The sequence below is a fragment of the Dendropsophus ebraccatus genome, chromosome 12 (genome assembly GCF_027789765.1).
Source record: "Dendropsophus ebraccatus isolate aDenEbr1 chromosome 12, aDenEbr1.pat, whole genome shotgun sequence".
Lineage (NCBI taxonomy): Eukaryota > Metazoa > Chordata > Amphibia > Anura > Hylidae > Dendropsophus > Dendropsophus ebraccatus.
In genome coordinates, this window is record NC_091465.1 from 51947337 (window position 1) to 51968803 (window position 21467).

At 44.3% G+C, this 21467-nt stretch overlaps 1 protein-coding gene across 1 annotated transcript in view; it reads left to right on the top strand.

Annotated features, from left to right (window-relative positions):
- PTPRH (protein tyrosine phosphatase receptor type H) overlaps positions 1–21467 on the top strand; it is a 140040-nt gene that overhangs the window by 52218 nt on the left and 66355 nt on the right. The window contains exons 2-4 of the mRNA XM_069947484.1: positions 12413–12455; positions 13376–13633; positions 16111–16371. Coding sequence (XP_069803585.1) covers positions 12413–12455; positions 13376–13633; positions 16111–16371 — 562 coding nt within the window. The remainder of the gene's footprint in view (positions 1–12412; positions 12456–13375; positions 13634–16110; positions 16372–21467) is intronic.

Below are 21467 nucleotides of genomic sequence, written 5' to 3' on the forward strand. Positions count from 1 at the left end.
AACGATTTAACGATAATCTGAACGATAATCGTCCGGTGGAATAGGGCCCTTAGGCTGCGTTCACACTACGTATATTTCAGTCAGTATATTTCAGTCAGTATTGCAAACAAAATCAAGGAGTGGATTAAAAACACAAAGGATCTGTTCACACAATGTTGAAACTGAGTGGATGGCCGCCATATAACAGTAAATAACTGCCATTATTTCAATATAACAGCCTTTGTTCTAAAATAACAGCAAATATTTGCCATTAAATGGCGGCCATCCACTCAATTTCAACATTGTGTGAACAGAGCCTTTCTGTGTTTTTAATCCACTCTTGGTTTTGGTTGCAATACTGACTGAAATATACTGACTGAAATATACGTAGTGTGAACGCAGCCTTAACGTTACTTTATATTATATTAGTGAACCAAATACAAGAACTGATCGTGGTCCTAAGACCAGGCACATTAGCGTGAATGTTACAGATAGCACACTAACAGAAAGGGCAGTACTGCCCAGAGCCAGTTTCTTTTTGGACAGACGCTGATGGGTCTCCATCATTAAGTAGGGACCCCTGGCTATGTCCGATAGTGGCCTCTCGCTTATCCCTGCTGGTAAAGAGGGCACATTTCTTCTGGGCAGAGTTCCTGCACCAGACACTCCTACTGCCCCTTGGAGATGGTGATCCACTGACTTGCTGGCATCGTACCAACCTAAATATGATATCAATTTTACTGCACGGTGAACAGCATTAGTACATTTGGTCCTGAACCCCCCCCCCCCCCCCCCCAAAAAAAAAAACAAGCCCCTATATGCCTTTGTAGTGTTATGACTGTTAGGTATCATTCACATGTTCCACACACTGTCTGTAATTACAAAGTTTACTCCATAGCACATGGTCCATATTTACTGACCAGGCACGGAACGTGTGAACGACTCTTTAGAAGTAAAGGAGAAAAAAAAAATAATTTGCTAAAATTTTACATTTCAGGGTACTTAAGGGGTTAAATACCCCTTTATAGTCTACAATTTAAAGCAAACCAATATATCCTTACTGTAATCTTTTTTGATGATCTTTACTTCTTTACAAAGATCATTTGGTAAATCCTGCTATTAGTATCGACTTTCTAGGGCATACTAACAACAACCACCTACGGTATAAGGGCACAGGCACACCTTGATGTGCACATACTTACTGCTTTAAGGAGTGGTCACATATATCTTGCATTCACTCCACAAGTCTTTTGTTGTTGATTATTGTTCACTAAGCCATAGTGATATTTGCAAATAAAGAAAAGAAATATGTAACTTTTCTACCTCAGTATTTGTGTTGTAAGGTGTCTCACTAGGCAAATCTAAAGCCATCTAAAAAAATGTCTACCAAGAAGTATTGAGTGTCTGAGCATCGACTCAATGGAACCCCAGTCCTCTGAGTTTTTTGTTGAAAGACTATAAATTATTGCCAACATCTATTCTTATGTTGTTTTTACTGTTATGTAAAATTTACTTTATTTCAGAATTCAGATTTAAGGCAACACAGAAAGTGATGTATACTTTTCAGTCTAACACAGTGTCCTCTGCTGATATCTCTGTCTGAGACAGGAACTGCCCAGAACAGGACAGAGATGTCAGCAGAGTGCACTGTATCAGACTGAAAAGAAAACAACATTTCCTACAGGACATACAGCAGCTAATAAGTATGGGAAGATTTTTAAATGGAAATAAATTACAAATCTATATAACTTTCATAACTCCCCTTTAAGGAGTGAGGTCCTGGCCAAGTATTAGCTAGGTATTTCCGGTTACAATGTACTACTATAAATAGAGGATAGACACAGGGATCACATTATATAAAATGATCATTCTCCACCCATGTTGTTGAGTGGGATGTATAAACTGCATACATTCTGCTCCTTAGCTCCACCTAATGATGGCTGCAGACAGACGAAATTGTAGCTTCAGTAAAGCTGAATTTAAAGTGAAGATATATATCCACACATAATGTTGGTCATTAAAATGCCAAAGCAGAGATTCCGTTTAAGTGGTAAAAGGATTAGCTTATCTACTCTATTCCAGTGTTTGTTTAGTTTACGAAAGTTTTACCTTTAAATATTCTAAGTTTTCCTTTGCTGACAACCAGGAAAGGTCAGCGCACTAAAGGTGCGAACACACATAGGCATACGTCAGCAATATTGTTCTTGTACCTAGCAACATGTGGATTATTTATCTCGCTCATAACATGAAGAAGATAAGACTTGACACTTTTTATTACTTATGTTACTGATGATCCTTCATGACGTTTTTATGGAGAAGCTGGAAGGCAGGAGCTGTAGCTTTATATACAGTGTATATAACAGTCTTGTATACATTAACAGTCTTGTATACATTAAAGGGGAAGTATCAGCAGATTAGACAAATCTCCATGGAGTGCTGAGGATGAAGGTACGCCTGTTACATTCATCCTCACCGTCATTGCAATGCAGTTTTAATGGAGTCTGCTGTTCGGTAAGGCCGTTTGGCGCAATGTCCTGCCCCAGAACAGGGTGATTATCAGTAGAGTGGGTCCCTAATTGGTCTCTCTACCTGTCAATCATCCCCACACTGCACTCTGACAGGCAGAAAGCCATGACTAATCATGGGCGGCTCTCTGCTTAGATGACTAGTTGCCACCAGGGTCGGGACAAGGAGTTTTGGTGCCCTAGGCAGAGAAAGCAAATGGCGCCCCCCCCCCCCCCCAGTCTATAGCCCCCACATACAGTATAGCCTCCTGGCTGCCCCCACATAGTGTATAGCAGGGGTCCCCAAACTTTTTACACAGGGGGCCAGTTCACTGTCCCTTAGAGCGGTTGAGGGCCGGGCTATTTGCTGTTGCCGCTGGAGGATGACACTGTCTCTGCCCATGAGGAGGAGGTGGAGTGGAGGCTCATACTGCTCATCTGTCTCTGGTCCAGGGGAGGAGCATTGGGGGCGGCTTTGGAGGGTAGAGTTGTAGTTCTTTCACAGCCACACATGAGCATGCTGGAAGCTGTAGTTCTACCTCTACCACACATGAGCATGCTGGGAGCTGTAGTTCTACCTCTACCACACATGAGCATGCTGGGAGCTGTAGTTCTACCTCTGCCACACAAGTCATGCTGGGAGCTGTAGTTCTACCTCTGCCACACAGGTCATGCTGGGAGTACTTTAGCCACAGAAGTCATGCTGGGAGCTGTAGTTCTACCTCTGCCACACAAGTCATGCTGGGAGTACCTCAGACACACACACACAAACACACAAACACATACTCACCCACAAAGCAGTAGCTGTGGAAGAGGACAGTATCTGGGAGCGGAGGATACTCCTCATCTGTCTCTGTCGGGAGGGGACAGGGGTTGGGGCATCTGTAACTACAGTTGCACTTCTCCTCTCTCCTGATTGGTCAGAAGATTTTCTTCAGCTCCCGAACCAAAGAGAAGAGAGGAGGAGAGCGGATGCCTGCCTATGCGGGGTTGGAGCCTTCAGCAGCTGTGGGGCTGAGCGGGGGAAGGGATGCTGCCGTGGGTGAGGTCAGGTGGGGGGATTTTTACTTGAGCATACATTGCGCCCTCTGTAATTCACCAGGAGATGGCGCCCTAGGCCATCGGCTACCCTTGCCTACCCTTTGTCCCGGCCCTGGTTGCCGCCCCTCTCCTGGCCCTAGGCTTTTTCCCAGATGTAAAGCTACTGCTGCAGACATGGCTGGTAGCCTCGGGGAGTTGCACAGTAGATCTATACTGTGCTGCAGGGAACCATGTTGGCACAGTCGTGATTGGTTCCCTTTAGGGTTATGTCCACGTGTAATGGAAATGCTATAAATTTCCATCATAAGTAAATCCTTAGCTTTTAGCAGGTATATTTACAGCCATAGATATTGAGTTATGTGAAGTCAATGTGGAAAATGTGCAACAAATTCCACAACATATCTGCACTGTATCTTGTTTCCTGCTCCCCTTCCACCCCCACACACCCCTAAACTTTTGGACACACTAACAAGTAGGTTAGTTTCATCTTTTCTTTACAAGATGGACTTGCAAAGCACTGAGGAATGAGGTTACATGGTACCTATATAAGTCTGTGGAAAGAAAAGGGTCAATGAGGCAGACAGGAGAGAACCAGAGGCATATAGAGATTGCTAAGAGTGTACACTGTTTACTGTGAGTACTAGGGATATTATACGTTCATATCAGGATTGACATCTTTTTTTCTAAACTAAATAGCCCCAAGCTTGATAACCTGTCTTGGTACTGTAACTCACCCATTCCCTTGGTCACCCTCCTCTGCACTCGCTCCAGTTCAGCTGTGTACGTATAGGTGCCTATAACTGTACACAGTATTCCATGGTGTGGTCGGACTGCATTCTCATCTTTAGCATCTATACCTATTTTGATGCACCCCATGATTTTATTAGCCTTGGCCGCTGCTGCCTGGCACTAATGACTAAAGTTAAGTTTGCTGTCCCTTTGCATATTTGTTATTATTGAGAATAATCAATAAACACAATGAACAAACTTGACCAGTGCTTAACAATTAGTGGCGCAAAAAATAAGGGCTCATGTGGGTCTCTAGGTGAAAAAAACCCAAGTGCTATGGCCTTTTAAGCGCGAGGAGAAAAAAAAAACAAAAGCGCAAAAATGAAAATTGGCCTGGCCTTCAAAGGGTTACGTATGATGGTTTTGGTTGTCTGACCTAAATGCATTTTGTAAATAGAAATTTCCATTTTTGTATTCAATCAAAGCCAACATATCCATGCTGTTTTTCCTTGCCTAAAAATGCATTTTAAAAAATCACAAGTTTCAGCTTCATAGATAGAAAAAGGAGTTGGATGGGGTCTAAATTCAGTATCTATAATTTAATAATGGTGATAAGAATTTGTCAATGTCCATGGCCAGGGCCGCCGATAGGGCAGTACAACCGATACTGCCGTATGGGGTCCGGACCCTAAGAGACATGGGGGGGCCCGCCGGCCGCCCCCCCCCCCCTGTCCGCTACGCTAGGGGGGCCCGCACGGCCCCCCTTGCCACCTGTTTTTGAGCATCCCGAGAAGCTGCGGCCGCGCAGCTTCTCGGGATGCACTGATCGATTTGATGTGCGGGCGGAACATTAAAGCGATCAGAATACAGGAGAAGGACCTGTCAGCGTCCTCCTCCTGTATTCTCTCCCATAGGCTGCCGGCACTTCATACCAGCAGCCTATGGGAGGCCGGACCGTGACCTCTCCGGCAGGCGTGATCATGTGACGTCATCACGCCTGCCGGAAGTCCCGCCCTGCGGCTCGCAAGATGGAGCCCAAAGAGGAGGAAGAGCTGCTGCCTGCAACAACAGCGCGGATTAGGTGAGTAGGATGTTTGTTTTTTTAGGGGCACCTCTGGGGGCATTATTAGTTCATGGGGGGCACCTCTGGGGGCATTATTAGTATATGGGGGCACCTCTGGGGGCATTATTAGCTCATGGGGGCACCTCTGGGGGCATTATTAGTGTATGGGGGCACCTCTGGGGGCATTATTAGTGTATGGGGGCACCTCTGGGGGCATTATTAGTGTATGGGGGTACCTCTGGGGGCATTATTAGTGTATGGGGGCACCTCTGGGGGCATTATTATCTCATGGGGGCACCTCTGGGGGCATTATTAGTTCATGGGGGCACCTCTGGGGGCATTATTAGTTCATGGGGGCACCTCTGGGGGCATTATTAGTATATGGGGGCACCTCTGGGGGCATTATTAGTGTATGGGGGCACCTCTGGGGGCATTATTAGTATATGGGGCACCTCTGGGGGCATTATTAGCTCATGGGGGCACCTCTGGGGGCATTATTAGTTCATGGGGGGCACCTCTGGGGGCATTATTAGTGTATGGGGGCACCTCTGGGGGCATTATTAGTGTATGGGGGCACCTCTGGGGGCATTATTAGTGTATGGGGGCACCTCTGGGGGCATTATTAGTATATGTGGGCACCTCTGGGGGCATTATTATCTCATGGGGGCAACTCTGGGGGCATTATTAGTTCATGGGGGGCACCTCTGGGGGCATTATTAGTATATGGGGGCACCTCTGGGGGCATTATTAGTATATGGGGGCACCTCTGGGGGCATTATTATCTCATGGGGGCACCTCTGGGGGCATTATTATCTCATGGGGGCACCTCTGGGGGCATTATTAGTATATGGGGGCACCTCTGGGGGCATTATTAGCTCATGGGGGCACCTCTGGGGGCATTATTAGTATATGGGGGTACCTCTGGGGGCATTATTAGTTCATGGGGGCACATCTGGGGGCATTATTAGTATATGGGGGCACCTCTGGGGGCATTATTAGTATATGGGGCACCTCTGGGGGCATTATTAGTATATGGGGGCACCTCTGGGGGCATTATTAGTATATGGGGGCACCTCTGGGGGCATTATTAGCTCATGGGAGCACCTCTGGGGGCATTATTAGTATATGGGGGCACCTCTGGGGGCATTATTAGTTCATGGGGGCACCTCTGGGGGCATTATTAACTCATGGGGGCATTTCTGGGGGCATTATTAGTGTATGGGGGTACCTCTAGGGGCATTATTAGTTCATGGGGGCCACCTCTGGGGGCATTATTAGTTCATGGGGGCCACCTCTGGGGGCATTATTAGTTCATGGGGGCACCTCTGGGGGCATTATTAGTTCATGGGGGCCACCTCTAGGGGCATTATTAGCTCATGGGGGTACCTCTGGGGGCATTATTAGTTTATGGAAGCCACCTCTAGGGGCATTATTAGCTCATGGGGGCACAGCAGGGAATCCTACATACAGGGGGCACAGCAGGGGATCCTACATACAGGGGGCACAGCAGGGAATCCTACATACAGGGGGCACAGCAGGGAATCCTACATACAGGGGGCATCCCACATTCCTACTCGCTTTACTGCACATAACACCAAACAGCGCAGTTACTATGGGAACCTACAGGAGGGAGAAAGGGAAGGAAGTTGCTAGAAATGTGCGGAGCCTAAATTGTTTGTCTCGCAGGTTCTGAAAAGATGAAACATATCTGGAAGGAATCATCCTGGAGGTCTGGGCCGGATGGAGAGGAAAAGGGAAAGTGACGCCTCAGATCAAAGAAGACGTCACCTGTGAGTCACTGTATGACACTTTTCTTATTTTGTAGAACATCATTTAGTAGGGGCGCCCCGAGGTGACAGCTACTACATTATCTGTACTCAGAGATATCACTGTGTTATCTGTGCTGTTACATAGGACTGCAGGTGACATCTACATTATCTGTACTCAGAGGGATATCACTGTGTTATCTGTGCTGTTACATAGGACTGCAGGTGACATCTACATTATCTGTACTCAGAGGGATATCACTGTGTTATCTGTGCTGTTACATAGAACTGCAGGTGACATCTACTACATGATCTATACTCAGAGATATCACTGTGTTATCTGTGCTGTTACATAGGACTGCAGGTGAAATCTACTACATTATCTGTACTCAGAGATACCACTGTGTTATGTGGTGTTACATAGGACTGCAGGTGATATCAGGTGATTTCTCCAGGTTGCAGAAGTTCAAACTTTATTGTGCCCTGGTGTGCTGGTGTCTCTATACATGTGTGCTGGTGTCTGTATGTGTGTATACATGTGTGCTGGTGTCTGTATACATGTGTGCTGGTGTCTGTGTGCGAGATCAATTCTAGAGAACTGGCTCATATATCCCATTTTCCCCAGTGGCTTAAAATGTAACCTCTGTTATACAGTTATAAAATTGTAGAACCTAAATGTGAACAAGGTGCAATTCAAATAGACACTTACTTGTATAGCTGTCTCTTGTGCTCTGTATGCAGTGCATTATATTCACCCCTGCAACGTACAATTTATAGCGTGTCTACAAGCCCAGCGGGGCTCATTATGATGGAGACTAAAACTTACACAAGAGTGGGGTAGGGGTTCCCCTGTATTCAGAATGCTGTTGAGTGCTAGGCAATGCCCCGTCTGGGATTATTTAATTTCGAGGGTCTATGCAGAGCAGGATAAAGACACCTCTGCTGCACAAACAAGATCTCCTAGAAAGCGTTCTCACCGCCATGTATTCGCTATCACTGGCTTGGGTGAGCTAAACTAGTTAGCCTGGGGGGGGGGGGGGGGTGATTTGTACATGCTCACTAACATGGAACAGCCTCATTATATTAGCCTTATCAACATATTCTATGTTAGTGAGCATACTGGGGGGGGGGATATTGGTGAACATATACAAATCAAACAGCCCTCCAGACCCTCAAAATTCAATAACCCCAAACGGGGCATTGCCTAGTACTCAACAGCATTCTGAATACAGGGGAACCCCTACCCCACTCTTGTATAAGTTTTAGTCTCCATCATAATGAGCCCCGCTGGGCTTGTAGACGCGCTATAAATTGTACGTTGCAGGGGTGAATATAATGCACTGCATACAGAGCACAAGAGGCAGCTATACAAGTAAGTGTCTGTATGGTGACATTTAAATTGCACCTTGTTCACATTTAGTTTCTACAATTTTATAACTGTATAACAGAGGTTACATTTTAAGCCACTGGGGAAAATGGGGTATATGAGCCAGTTCTCTAGAATTGATCGGAACCAAATTATACCTCCCAGCAAGGCGTGGGGCGAACACACAATTTTTTTTTTTATTAATGTGGGGGGCCCAGACACTTTGGTTGTATGGGGCCCCGAAATTCCTGATGGCGGCCCTGTCCATGGCAGGGCTGCATACAGCGGAGAGACTAGTGAGGCCCTGTATTGTCCCTCTACAGTACTGTAAACCAGGGTTCGGTTATGTTGCACTTCTTGTCTTGCCTCAATATCAGCAATAAGGAAATTGAGTTTCCCCTCTATATTCCAAAGCAGAAGTGCTGTAAAGTCACATGACAAATGACACATTTACAGAAATAATCTAATGATGACCTGTTTACTCTGTATTGAGACTAGGAAAAAGGATCTGCTTTATTTCCCTAAAACATAACCTCTATTATTGATGGTTGCAAATGTAATACCAGAATCAGAATATAGTCAAAAGGGGTTTGAATTTATATATATATTTTTTTTAAAAGTCTCTTTTCATTTAAGTTCACATATGTCTGGTGATCCACCCCTGTTCCAGTTGTGAATGGATGGAAATGCTGTAAGCGAATTTTTTTTGCATCCATCCATGGTGCCATCCATTGCCCATAAGTTCAAAGAGAGCATGGCACTGGACCTATGGACCATTTGGCAGATTTGACATTTTTCATCCAGTGGCTGTAGTCTAGGTGGCAAATACTCCAGATGCTGGATATATGTTAGCAGGTCCCTAGCATTTTATTTTTCTTCAGAAAGGAGATTTTCTATTATGTTTCAATTACACGATCTAGGCTTTTCAATGTAAAATTGACTTCACACCTGTTTTGTCAATAGTGCCACTAGCCTTAGACTGTGCCCATGGATCTTGGTAAAATAAAAATTTACTAACTGTGCCAAGGAAATCTTACATACAGAGAAACATGAAACACAAATATAAAAAGTGATCGCCAGGCAAAAAGGGTGTCTGGCCTTTTTAATACCAAATGCAAAAAGAATCACAGGGTTCTGAATTGGTGATGGGCTTCACTGTACTGTAGGTGCCACATAAAGCTAATGTCCTCCTCTTGCATCATGAATGTTGCATGTTATACTGCTCTGGCCAAAGGTGTATTATAATATGCCCCCTTTAGGTGGTCGCCCTAAGCTTTGAGCTGGTCCCAAAACAGACATGTACTTTCAGTGCTGGGTGACCTTAGACATGTGACTATGATGTTACACAGGTCCTACAGAGTCTGTAGAGGAGGAGGAAAAAGGCTGTAGGTATGTGGGGAAGGGAGAAGGCTCTGAGGTGAGGGGGGGCAGTGTAGATAGTCTAAGGTGAGGAGGGGGTGGCAGAGTAGTCAGTATGAGGTGAGGAGGGGGTGGCAGAGTAGTCAGTATGAGGTGAGGGGGGGTAGTGTAGTCAGTCTGAGGTGAGGAGGGGGGGCAGTGTAGTCAGTCTGAGGTGAGGAGGGGGGTGGCAGTGTAGTCAGTCTGAGGTGAGGGGGGGGTGGCAGTGTAGTCAGTCTGAGGTGAGGGGGGGTGGTGGCAGTGTATTCAGTCTGAGGTGAGGAGGGGGTGGCAGTGTAGATAGTCTAAGGTGAGGAGGGGGTGGTGGCAGTGTAGTCAGTCTGAGGTGAGGGGGGGTGGTGGCACTGTAGTCAGTCTGAGGTGAGGAGGGGGTGGCAGTGTAGATAGTCTGAGGTGAGGGGGGGTGGTGGCAGTGTAGTCAGTCTGAGGTGAGGAGGGGGTGGCAGTGTAGTCAGTCTGAGGTGAGGAGGGGGTGGCAGTGTAGTTAGTCTAAGGTGAGGAGGGGGTGGCAGAGTAGTCAGTATGAGGTGAGGAGGGGGGTGGCAGTGTAGTCAGTCTGAGGTGAGGGGGGGGTGGTGGCAGTGTAGTCAGTCTGAGGTGAGGAGGGGGTGGCAGTGTAGTCAGTCTGAGGTGAGGAGGGGGTGGCAGTGTAGATAGTCTAAGGTGAGGAGGGGGTGGCAGAGTAGTCAGTATGAGGTGAGGAGGGGGTGGCAGAGTAGTCAGTATGAGGTGAGGGGGGGCAGTGTAGTCAGTCTGAGGTGAGGAAGGGGTGGCAGTGTAGTCAGTCTGAGGTGAGGGGGGGGGGTGGCAGTGTAGTCAGTCTGAGGTGAGGAGGGGGTGGCAGTGTAGATAGTCTAAGGTGAGGAGGGGGTGGCAGAGTAGTCAGTATGAGGTGAGGAGGGGGGTGGCAGTGTAGTCAGTCTGAGGTGAGGGGGGGGTGGTGGCAGTGTAGTCAGTCTGAGGTGAGGAGGGGGTGGCAGTGTAGTCAGTCTGAGGTGAGGAGGGGGTGGCAGTGTAGATAGTCTAAGGTGAGGAGGGGGTGGCAGAGTAGTCAGTATGAGGTGAGGAGGGGGTGGCAGAGTAGTCAGTATGAGGTGAGGGGGGGCAGTGTAGTCAGTCTGAGGTGAGGAAGGGGTGGCAGTGTAGTCAGTCTGAGGTGAGGGGGGGGGGGGGTGGCAGTGTAGTCAGTCTGAGGTGAGGAGGGGGGTGGCAGTGTAGTTAGTCTGAGGTGAGGAGGGGGGTGGCAGTGTAGTCAGTCTTAGATGAGGAGGGGGTGGCAGTGTAGTCAGTGTGTGTGTGTGTGTGTGCGGGGGGGGGCAGTCTGAGGTGAAGGAAGAGAACAGTGCTGCCCTAAAGTCCTTGTTTAGAGGTTCCCTTTAAATAAAATGATTTTTATCCTGTACTGTAAATGGCGGTTTAGTTCTGCCATAGTTGCAGCAGGTTGGGGCCTATGGTACAGTTAATCCGACATTGAATGACATTCACAGTGCGGCTACTTGGACTGCTTTTTAGTTTTCACTGGACACAATCGGGGTACTTTCCCATTGTAAACATCTGTAGGGGCCTCTTGTGGATAGCATGATTATTGTGCTCTCATGTTTGGGGGAAGGGGTCCTGTTACTTTGACAATTTAGGGTACAATATGACTGCTATCAGTCGAAGTGATGGCGAATCAGCCAGACAAGGCATGGACTACGTTTGGTGTACTACTGACTAGTGGGAACAGGAAAATGTAATGATAGTTCAGTGTTGTGGCAGGTATGTAGTCCATGGGGCAAAGGAATGCCAGTATTAAAGGTCAGTGGTGGGCAATACGCTAAGATTTTCTAGTGGTGATCAGCAATTTTGGAAGCATAAAATCTTTGATGAGAAATGCAATTTTCTGTGTAAAAAAAAAAAAATCTGTACTAAGACATTATTGTACAGAGATTCCCTGAGTTTATATTTTGCCATTTTGTGATACATTCTGCTGTATGGAGCCTGTACTGTATATGGTTTTATGAATGAACTTACCGCATTGTGAAAAGTCTTATTCGTTGTTGTTGCAAATAATGTAAAATGACGAAACAATGATACATAATATAATACACTACAATACAATAAAAAAAATCTGCCTCTGAAGAGTTTGAAAAGTTTGAAGAACACTGTCACTGTTTGGCATATTACAGGTCTACAATAGTAGTTAATGGTTTACAAAAATGTAGAAAAGAATTATTATTATTATTTTTTTGTTGCCTCTGTCATTAACATCTACTCTGTTAAATGAATTTTGTGCTGCCTAATCTCCTTTGCCTTATACTGAAGCATTTGTGTGTGTGTATAATATATATATATATATATATATATATATATATATATATATATATAATATATATATATATATATTTTACCAGGCTGTATATTTTAGCCTCATTGCATCTCTATATACAAGACATAAAGGCTGGCACTCTTGTAGTTTGTCAAAATTTCAACACATACAGTAGTTACTGCATCCATTTCTTTAAGACGTGTGTATGTCTTATATGGTTTTCTTTGTTGCTTACAGGCTTTTCTCCTCTGCTTGGGTGCCTACAGGATTGTTGCTCAGCGTGAGTATACAAAGACCTTACTATAATTTACCTGGAAAGCAATGCAAGGCCAGAATACCCTTGTCATAATATGTCCATAATACTCTATCTATCTATCTATCTATCTATCTATCTATCTATCTATCTATCTATCTATCTATCTATCTATCTATCTATCAAGCCCTTTTAAAGGGGTAGTTCACAAAAAAATCTTTCAAAATCACCTAATGGCAATGGCTTGTAATATACTTAAAAAATCTCAAGTCTTCCAGTGTTTATCAGCTGATGTATGTCCTGCAAGAAGTGGTATTCTTTCAAGTTTGGAGAGCAGGAGAGGTTTTCTATGGGGATTTGGATTACTGCTCTGGACAGTTCCTGTCATGGACAGAGGTGGCAGCAGAGAGCTCTGTGTCAGACTGGAAAGATCACACCACTTCCTGCAGGACAGATAGCAGCTGAAAAGTACTGGAGGAGATATAACAGAAGTAAATTACAAATCTCTGGCACTTTCTGGCTCCAGTTGATTTGAAAGGTTTTTTTTTTTCCTGTGAACTATCTCTTTAGGACCATGGTGGTCCACTGAAATGTCCATTCATTTCAGTGGGTGCCATGTGGGAATCTATGGGTTCAATGTGGTTCTTATTGCAGATAATGGGGTACAGCAGTGGGACCACACTCTATGCACACAGCAGGGAGATAAAATTTTCCACAATTCTCTACTGTTTTGATGGAAACCTAAGTTGCAATGATCTTAGTCGAAAAAACTTGACAGCTTGCATCAGCATTGCAGTACAGCCTGCCATAAATCCTGCTCTGCAGGTTATTGAGATATCCTAGCTTCCAAAGGTTATCAATTCTAATTTCATTTTATTATACTGTAACAAATTATATGTTTGCTTGATATTGTTATTACTGCAATTTTTCTTTCGTCTTAAATTTAGCTCCGTCTGTAGTACGTAATGTACAAATAACTAACAAAATGGAAAACTCCTTCACCGTGTCCTGGAACGCCCCTCTTGATGGGAATGTTACAAACTACAAAGTAATTATTATGAATGGAACAAGCCCAATAAATGACATTACAAATCTGACGACATATACAGCTAATGGTTTACTTCCTGGAATCACCTATAATATAACAATATTTGCCAACAATGACAATGGCACCAGTGATCCTGTCACCGAGAATGCAACAACATGTAAGTACATTATTTTCATAGAATTTCTCATAGTTCTGTCCCGGAATACATGTCTTGGTTATCAGCTGCAGTGTTGGGGTCCCGTATATTTTTTTCATACTTTTCAGTTGTATAGGCTGGAAAAGTGATATATATATATATATATATATAGTGTACACCTATAGTATTACACCAATATTATTCTAAACTGTATTATATTAAAATGTACGTGCAAACTGTCGGCAAGCACAGGTTGTTTTACAGCAGCCTATAGGTTGTTGCATTTCACGAACAGATGAACACAGAGCTCTGGACCTCAAATGGGCTACCATGTAACCTCATAGGCCAAGTGGATCCGTTTCAGAGTGAATTCATATTAGAATGGGAAATGTGATCACAGCAACTTTAAACAAAGCCTGGTCATTGGCGCTTGATGGGCCAGGATTTTAAAGGTTGTCAACCTTGTGGGATTTTCTCATGTGTCAAGACTGTAGTGAGGATGGCATCAATAAAAGGTCAGAGAACAAGTGTCAAGAATTGTTCTCATGCCACCCCTTTTCCCTTCTTTCATCTATGCTATGCAAATTTAGATTCTTAAAGAGCCACTGTCGTTAAAGGGGTTATGCAGCGCTAGAAAAACATGTCCACTTTCCCCCTACTGTTGTCTCCAGTTTGGGTGGGGTTTTGAAACTCAGCTCCATTGAAGTAAATGGAGCTTAATTGCAAACTGCACCTGAACTGGAGATGAGAGGGGGAAAAGTGGCCAAGTTTTTGTAGCGCTGGATAACCCCTTTAAAAGCAACTTTTGACATGTCATCAGGAATGTCAAAAAGTTACCAATCAAAGAGGGTCTCACTGATGAGACTCGTTGTGATCAAGAGATGTAGCCAGAGAGAGAACACAGTAGCCAAGCCATCCATTCCACGGTTGCTCGCCAATTCCAACAATGTAGCCTTATAGACTTGCATTATTGAAATTAGCCGATCAAGAGATATAGCCGGAGAGTGCATTGCACTACTGTCGCACTCTCTCCCTGGCTACATTTCCTGATCACAGCGAGTCTAAACCCTCTGCAAGCCATAAATTTTGACATGCCTGATGACATTTCAAAAGTTTTGTTTAATGACTGAGTCTTTTTAAGTCATTCCTGTTTGATGCTTCAGACTTTCCACCATTACTGTACCCGTTCTTTACACCTATTCTATTTTATCAATATTATTTAGTAGGAGAGGTCTCTTGAACTTGACACAGTATTTCAGATGTGGTCTCACTCTATACAGCAGGATCACAATTTCCCTCTTCCTATTGGTTATACCTCTAGTAATACAGCCCAGCATAGGATTAGCTTTCTCTACTGCCTGGCTGCACATTGGGCGGTGTTAGATATCATTACTCCTAAATCCTTCTACTCTGAATTTTTTGCAAACACAGAACTGCCGATATGATACTCAGATTGAGGACTCCATTTTTTTTACATTTGTAAACAATGAACTGCAGTTTCCATTGTTTGGACCATTTATCTAGTAAAGCTAAATCATTTTCCATATTACTGACACCTCCAGGAATATCAACCCTATTGCACGTTTGTGTCATCAGCAAACAGACAAAACTTACCTACCAAACCTTCTACTATGTCACTTACAATCATATTAAAAAAATTAGGACCCAGAACAGACCCTTGTGGCACACCACTTGTAACCAGTCTCCACTCTGAATACACTCCACTAACAATGACCCTCTGATATCTATCCTTTTTCCTTTTTTTTTTTTTTTATGATACCCTTAAAAGTACAACTTACAACTCTGTCATTGAAAAAAAAAAGTTGTGACCACTTTCTATTAACAAACCAATACAACCAATTTTTTTTATTACCACTTCTCACTGCTAACACTACTCCTACTCACTATGTCTACCTTTAGTTTTCTTCCCATAATAGCAAAGTGGACCTAAGACATATCTGGACTCCACACAGAGTTTTATATTTTGTACAGCATGAGTTTATATATCATACTATTGAATTGAAATTTTTACTAAATTTAAAGTGTCACTGTCACTACACAAAACTTTTGACATGTCATAGAGACATGTCAAAAGTATGGATCGGTCAGGGTCTGAGTGTTCAGGAGATAGAGCCAGGAGAAGACGCACTGTACCATGTCCTCTCCCGGCTCTGTGTCTTCTGATCAGTCGGGCTCCTTAGAGCTCCATTTATAAGTCTGACTGATCACGTGGCACGGAGCCGGGAGAAGACGCGCTGCGGTACAGGTCTGAACACTCAGACCCAGACCGATCAAAACTTTTTGACATGTCAAAAGTTTTGTGAAGGGACAGTGACACTTTAAGTCTCTGAGAATTTATTTTTAAAACTCTTAGCTAACTCATCCATAGATGTTGCTCCATAGGGTCACATGTACTTTAAAGTATGCAGTCGCAATAAATTAACAAGCAATAAGAAAATGCACGCTATCCTAAATAATTGATTATTGTATCTTGCAAGTACCCTCTCCTGTCACCGGCCTGGTGGTCTCTTCTGTATCAAATGATTCTGTGACTCTTGGGTGGAGACATTCCTCTGACACTAATGGCATTTCATACAAATATACTGTGTTTGGTGGGGAATCAAACAGGACCGATGTAATGTTAAACACCACAGTGATGCAGAACCTAAAAGCGGGAATGGACTACAACTTTACAGTCTTTGCTGTCACTGCAAATGGAATATATAGCAAACCATCTGATCCTGTTAATGCCACAACACGTAAGTTCATGTTTAAGTTTTTTAACACTGCTTGTGGTTGTTAAACTTTTTTTTTTTTTTTTGCTTCCAACATTTTGTTGAGGGGGGTTATGGTTTTGTAATGGTTTTCTCATAATCTTTAAATTATTTTGTTGCCATTTTATACACAAAAAAGTTATAGGAATTCCTATTTTGGAAAAAAAAAAACCATTGTAAATATGATTTAGGCAATTGTTTGGCATTTTCAGTATCAATAGTATGTACCAACATTTAACTAAAAAAAATGTTACATTTATTAAAAACTGTGTTGATTTCCAAAGATTTCAGTTATTTAGCATACATAAGTAGTATCCATCATAATATCATTTGGTGCATGGCCATACCACTATCTACAAAGAGGACCTATATCCTGTCAATTAAATTTTTTTTTTAAATGCTTAAAGAGTACCTGTTAATAAAAATAACGTTTTGCATTTCATTAGGCATGTCAAAAGTTATCAATCGCACTGGGTCTCACTGCTGAGCGGAGCAGTCTTTCCCATTAGGCAGGCGGCTACCGGGGGGCACATGACTCATAGGGGGCCCCAGGTCCAGACTGACAATCCTTGTGGGACGATCCGATTGCCATCCCGGGGGGAGGGGGGTTCCGGTCTGAAAAACTAAATGGTACAGTACTAAGGATTAACGCGCAGTGCTGCGGCTGTGCAAACACTTGGTTATTATTATTCTGAGTGTCTAGCAGCGGTCCTCAGTCTACGATTAGCAGCACTGCCATTTAACCTTTAGTTAACCAGCAGGGTGGGAGGGGTTGACGAGAAACAGCAACTCACCTGTCACCTGCTCCCCAGCAGCTCCTGTGTGGCACGTGTTCTCCACTCCCATCTTCCAGCGCAGGCATCATGGTACAGTGCCATATGTGACCTGCAGCACTTCTATGATTCATCTGCAGGGGCATCCAACTCAGGCAGTGTCTCTGTACCACGCTACCTGTGCCAGAACATGCGCCACAGAGGAGCTGCTGGGGAGTAGATGAGTTACTTATTGTTTTGTTTTTCTGTTGGGGAACAGTATGGAGGGGACACTGCATACTATGGGGGGTTGGCGTGTATATGAAGCACTATGGGGGGATTGGCTACTATATGAAGCACTATGGGAATTGCTACTATATGGGGCACTATTGGGGGGGTTGGATACTATATGAGGCACTATGGGGGATTGGCTATTATATGGGGCACTATTGGGGGAATTGCTATTATATGGGGCACTATGGGGGATTGGCTACAATATGAGGCACTTTGGGGGATTGTCTGCTTTATGGGGCATTATTGGAAGGGATTGGCTACTATATGGGGCAGGAGTGAAAGAGAGAGTATGGCAGCAGAATGATCCACTCCCCAACTACTGTATATCCACTGATGGGCTAAATCAGACAATGTATGTCTGTAAGGCTATGTTGTCAATCTCTTCCCCTGGCTAAATATCCTAATCACAGGTACTCTTTAAATAACTTAGGGTGCCCTGGAAACACATATTTTTACAGTTTCTTGATATACCCTCCTGTTGCTGAGATAGGTTAGGTTATAGTTTGTCTGACATTTCAGTTAATAGTCAACTGGGTGTAAATTTGATTTTAATAATGAGAGTGAATATCAGGTGTTGGGCATGATCATACAGTCTATAGGTGTGTATTAGGCATACTGATGTAGCCAAGTTTACCTTAACACACAAAGCATTACAATATTGTGCCACAGAATGTTCACTTGACTTTTTCATTAGCTTTTCAATGGCTTTTGTTGCCCCGATATAAAGAAAAAACAGGAGAAATGATTATATAAGGCTGCAGAAATCAGTTTAAACTTGGCTACATCTGTAAACGCCCCTCAATATTAACATTTCCCATCCCCTGACAGTATAATCACACCCATCGCCTGCTATTCACGGCCATTATTGCATCTGACTATTAACTGAATTTTCAGACAAGTTATTTCAAATTATATCTAGGGAACACCAGGGTGTATCATGAAACCATATTAGGATATGTTCACACAACGTAAGTTCCGTGGGAATCACGGCCGTTGTTACAACGGCCGTGATTCCCACGGCATTTACGTAGTGCTGCCTTCTGAGGGAATCCCGGCCTGAGTGTATACCCTCCGGCCGGGATCCCTAGCGGCGCCATAGAGAAGTGACATGTCTGTTTTCTGCAGCAGCTATTCATTGAATAGCGGCTGCAGAAAACCCTGTCAGTGCAAACAGAGCAGCTTGCTCCATTGTGTGCTGTTGGGAGTTCTGATGCGGGCACGTACGAAAAGGTTAGAACGAAGGTCCTGTCCTTACCAGATGTACAGGAGGGGAGGGGAAAGAGCTCCCCATAGAGATGAATGCGAGAATCTCTACACTGCACAAACAGGTGATATCATTAGTGCTGCAGCTTCCAGCAGAAATGGCAGTTGTAAGCCTTAGCAACCAATAGGATTACTACTTTCATTTTCACAGGGAGCTGAAATCTAATTGGTTGCTAGGGTCAGCTGCCTCACAACAGATTTACAGAAATAAATAGAGTAAAGGTACAAACACACTGGGTGAATCCACGGTGGATTTCTCGCTGTAAATTCGCAGCGAGACCCACTGCAGATTCCTGCCCTGTGCACTCAGTGGCAGACAAACTTGCAGCAGGATGCACATCCAGCTGTGAGTTTGTAAGCAGCCCGCCCCGTTAACCCCCTGCCGCTGGAGCGTATACTTCACCTGCTCCCCGCTCCGGCTTGCTTCAAGGCTCCCGGCGTCTTCATGTCCCGCTCAGCCAGTCAGTGCGCTGTGGCAGGGCAGTGCACTGATTGGCTGAGTTGGACCTGCTGAAAACCCCCAAAGCAAGGTGGAGAGGGGACCAGGCCATGTATATGCTCCGGCGGCCAGGGGTTAACAGGGCGGGCTGCTGACAAACTCGCAGTGGGATGTGCATCCTGCTGTGAGTTTGTATGCCATTGAGTGCACAGGACACGGATATTCGCAGCGAGACCCGCTGCGGATTCGCCAAGTGTGTTTGTACCCGAACAGTGTACAGTGTATATACCCGGCAGGTAAGGGGCTTACCTGCCGGGTGGTGGTGGTGGGGAATGTATACAGAATGAGGGCTACTTGAAGGGCGAGTGTATACAGCATGGGGGCTACTTGAAGGGGGAGTGTATACAGCATGGGGGGTACTTGAAGGGGGAGTGTATACAGCATGGGGGCTACCTGCAGGGGGAGTGTAAACAGCAAGGGGGAGTGTACATGCAGAGGGGAGTTTGCACAGCATGGGGGCTACCCAAAGGGTGGAGTGTGTACAGCATGCGGGCTATCTGCAAGGAGGGCAGTGTATACGGTATGGGAGATACCTGCAGGGTGGAGTGTATACAGTATGGGGGCTACCTGCAAGGGGGGAATGTATACAGTATGGGGGCTACCTGCAGGGGGGAAGTGTATACAGTATGGGGACGACCTGGGGGGTGAATTGTATACAATATGGGGGCTACCTGTGGGGGGGGAGTGTATACAGTATGGGGACTACCTGATAGGGGGGGGGTGTATACAGTATAGGAGTACCTGCAAGGGGGGGAGTGTAAACAGTACGGGGGCTACCTGCAAGGGGGGGGGGTTACAGTATTAGAAACTTTGAAACCTCTTCTGTGTTGTCCGCACCAAGGATGAAAGGTAGTGCCTAAGAGGGACAGATTATGATGATGCAGGATTTTGTATGCACTTATTATTATAAGCTGCAGGTTTTCTGCACACACACTTTACTTATGGTTGGCAGGGGGGGACCCCAAACTATACATTACAGGTATACAGGACCCCAGAACTATACACTACAGGTATACAAGACCTCCACCAACTATATACTACAGGTATACAGGACCCCCAAACTATACACTAAAGGTATACATGACCTCAACCAGCTATATACTACAGGTACACAGGATCTCCTCTAGCACTGTCAATGTATATAGCCAGGCTCAGCATAACACTACCAATGTTGCACATTACCAGGCTGTATAGAACACTGCCAATGTTGTATATAACCAGGCTGTATATAACACTGACAATGTTGTATATAAACAGGCTGTATATAACACTGACAATGTTGTATATAAACAGGCTGTATATAACACTGCCAATGTTGTATATAACCAGGCTGTATATAACACTGACAATGTTGTATATAACCAGGCTCTGTATATAAAACTGCCAAAGTTGTATATAACCAGGCTTTGTATACAGTCTGATCACATAACATCTCAGTTTGGCTATTAGGCATTTAGGATGTTTAAAGTTTTTAGTTTATTTCTAATGTGCATAAGCTACAATTTACATAAACAGTGCAGAACTTTCGGGGTATATAGTGTATATAGGGCTCCTGACTATTTCCCCTTTAAACAAAAAAAACAAGGGCATAGATTTGCCTCCTGGATGACTTTGGAACAAATCTAATTAACACACTGACACTTTATACCCGGGCAGCACTGGGTACATTTTCTAGTTGATACTAAAGTCTCAGAGGGTTGGCTACAAGACCTCTTTAATAAAGTTCTTTCCTACACCTAGGAATAATTGGCGCAGTCTGGCAGTTTACATGGTATTTCCAAATGTAGTTCTGACAACCTCAAAACGAGTCATCTGCATGGTAGGGAAAGCTAATGGTATGTGGGGCTGTATAGCTAGAGGTATAACCAGTAGGAAGAGGGAGATTGAGACCCCACTGTATAGAGCTCTGGTGAGACCACATATGGGATACAGTGTCCAGTTCTGGAGACTTCAACTATAAAAAAAGATTTTTATAAAATAGAACAGGTCCAAAGACGGGCTACAAAAATAGTGTAGCATGACATCTGAAGCATAAAACTTATCAGGAAAGACTAAAAGGACAAAATTTGCATTTTTTATTAAGAAGTTAAACATAAGAAAAAGACGCCACAATCTGACGTTAGTTGGAGGGAAGTCAGAAGCAACATGAGAAAATATCATTTTACTGAAAGGGTAGTAGATGTTCAGAACAAATTTCCAGCTGATATGGTTGGTAATAACACAGTAAGTGAATTAAAAGATGGTTATCAAAGCTCATCTAGAATATTCCTCAG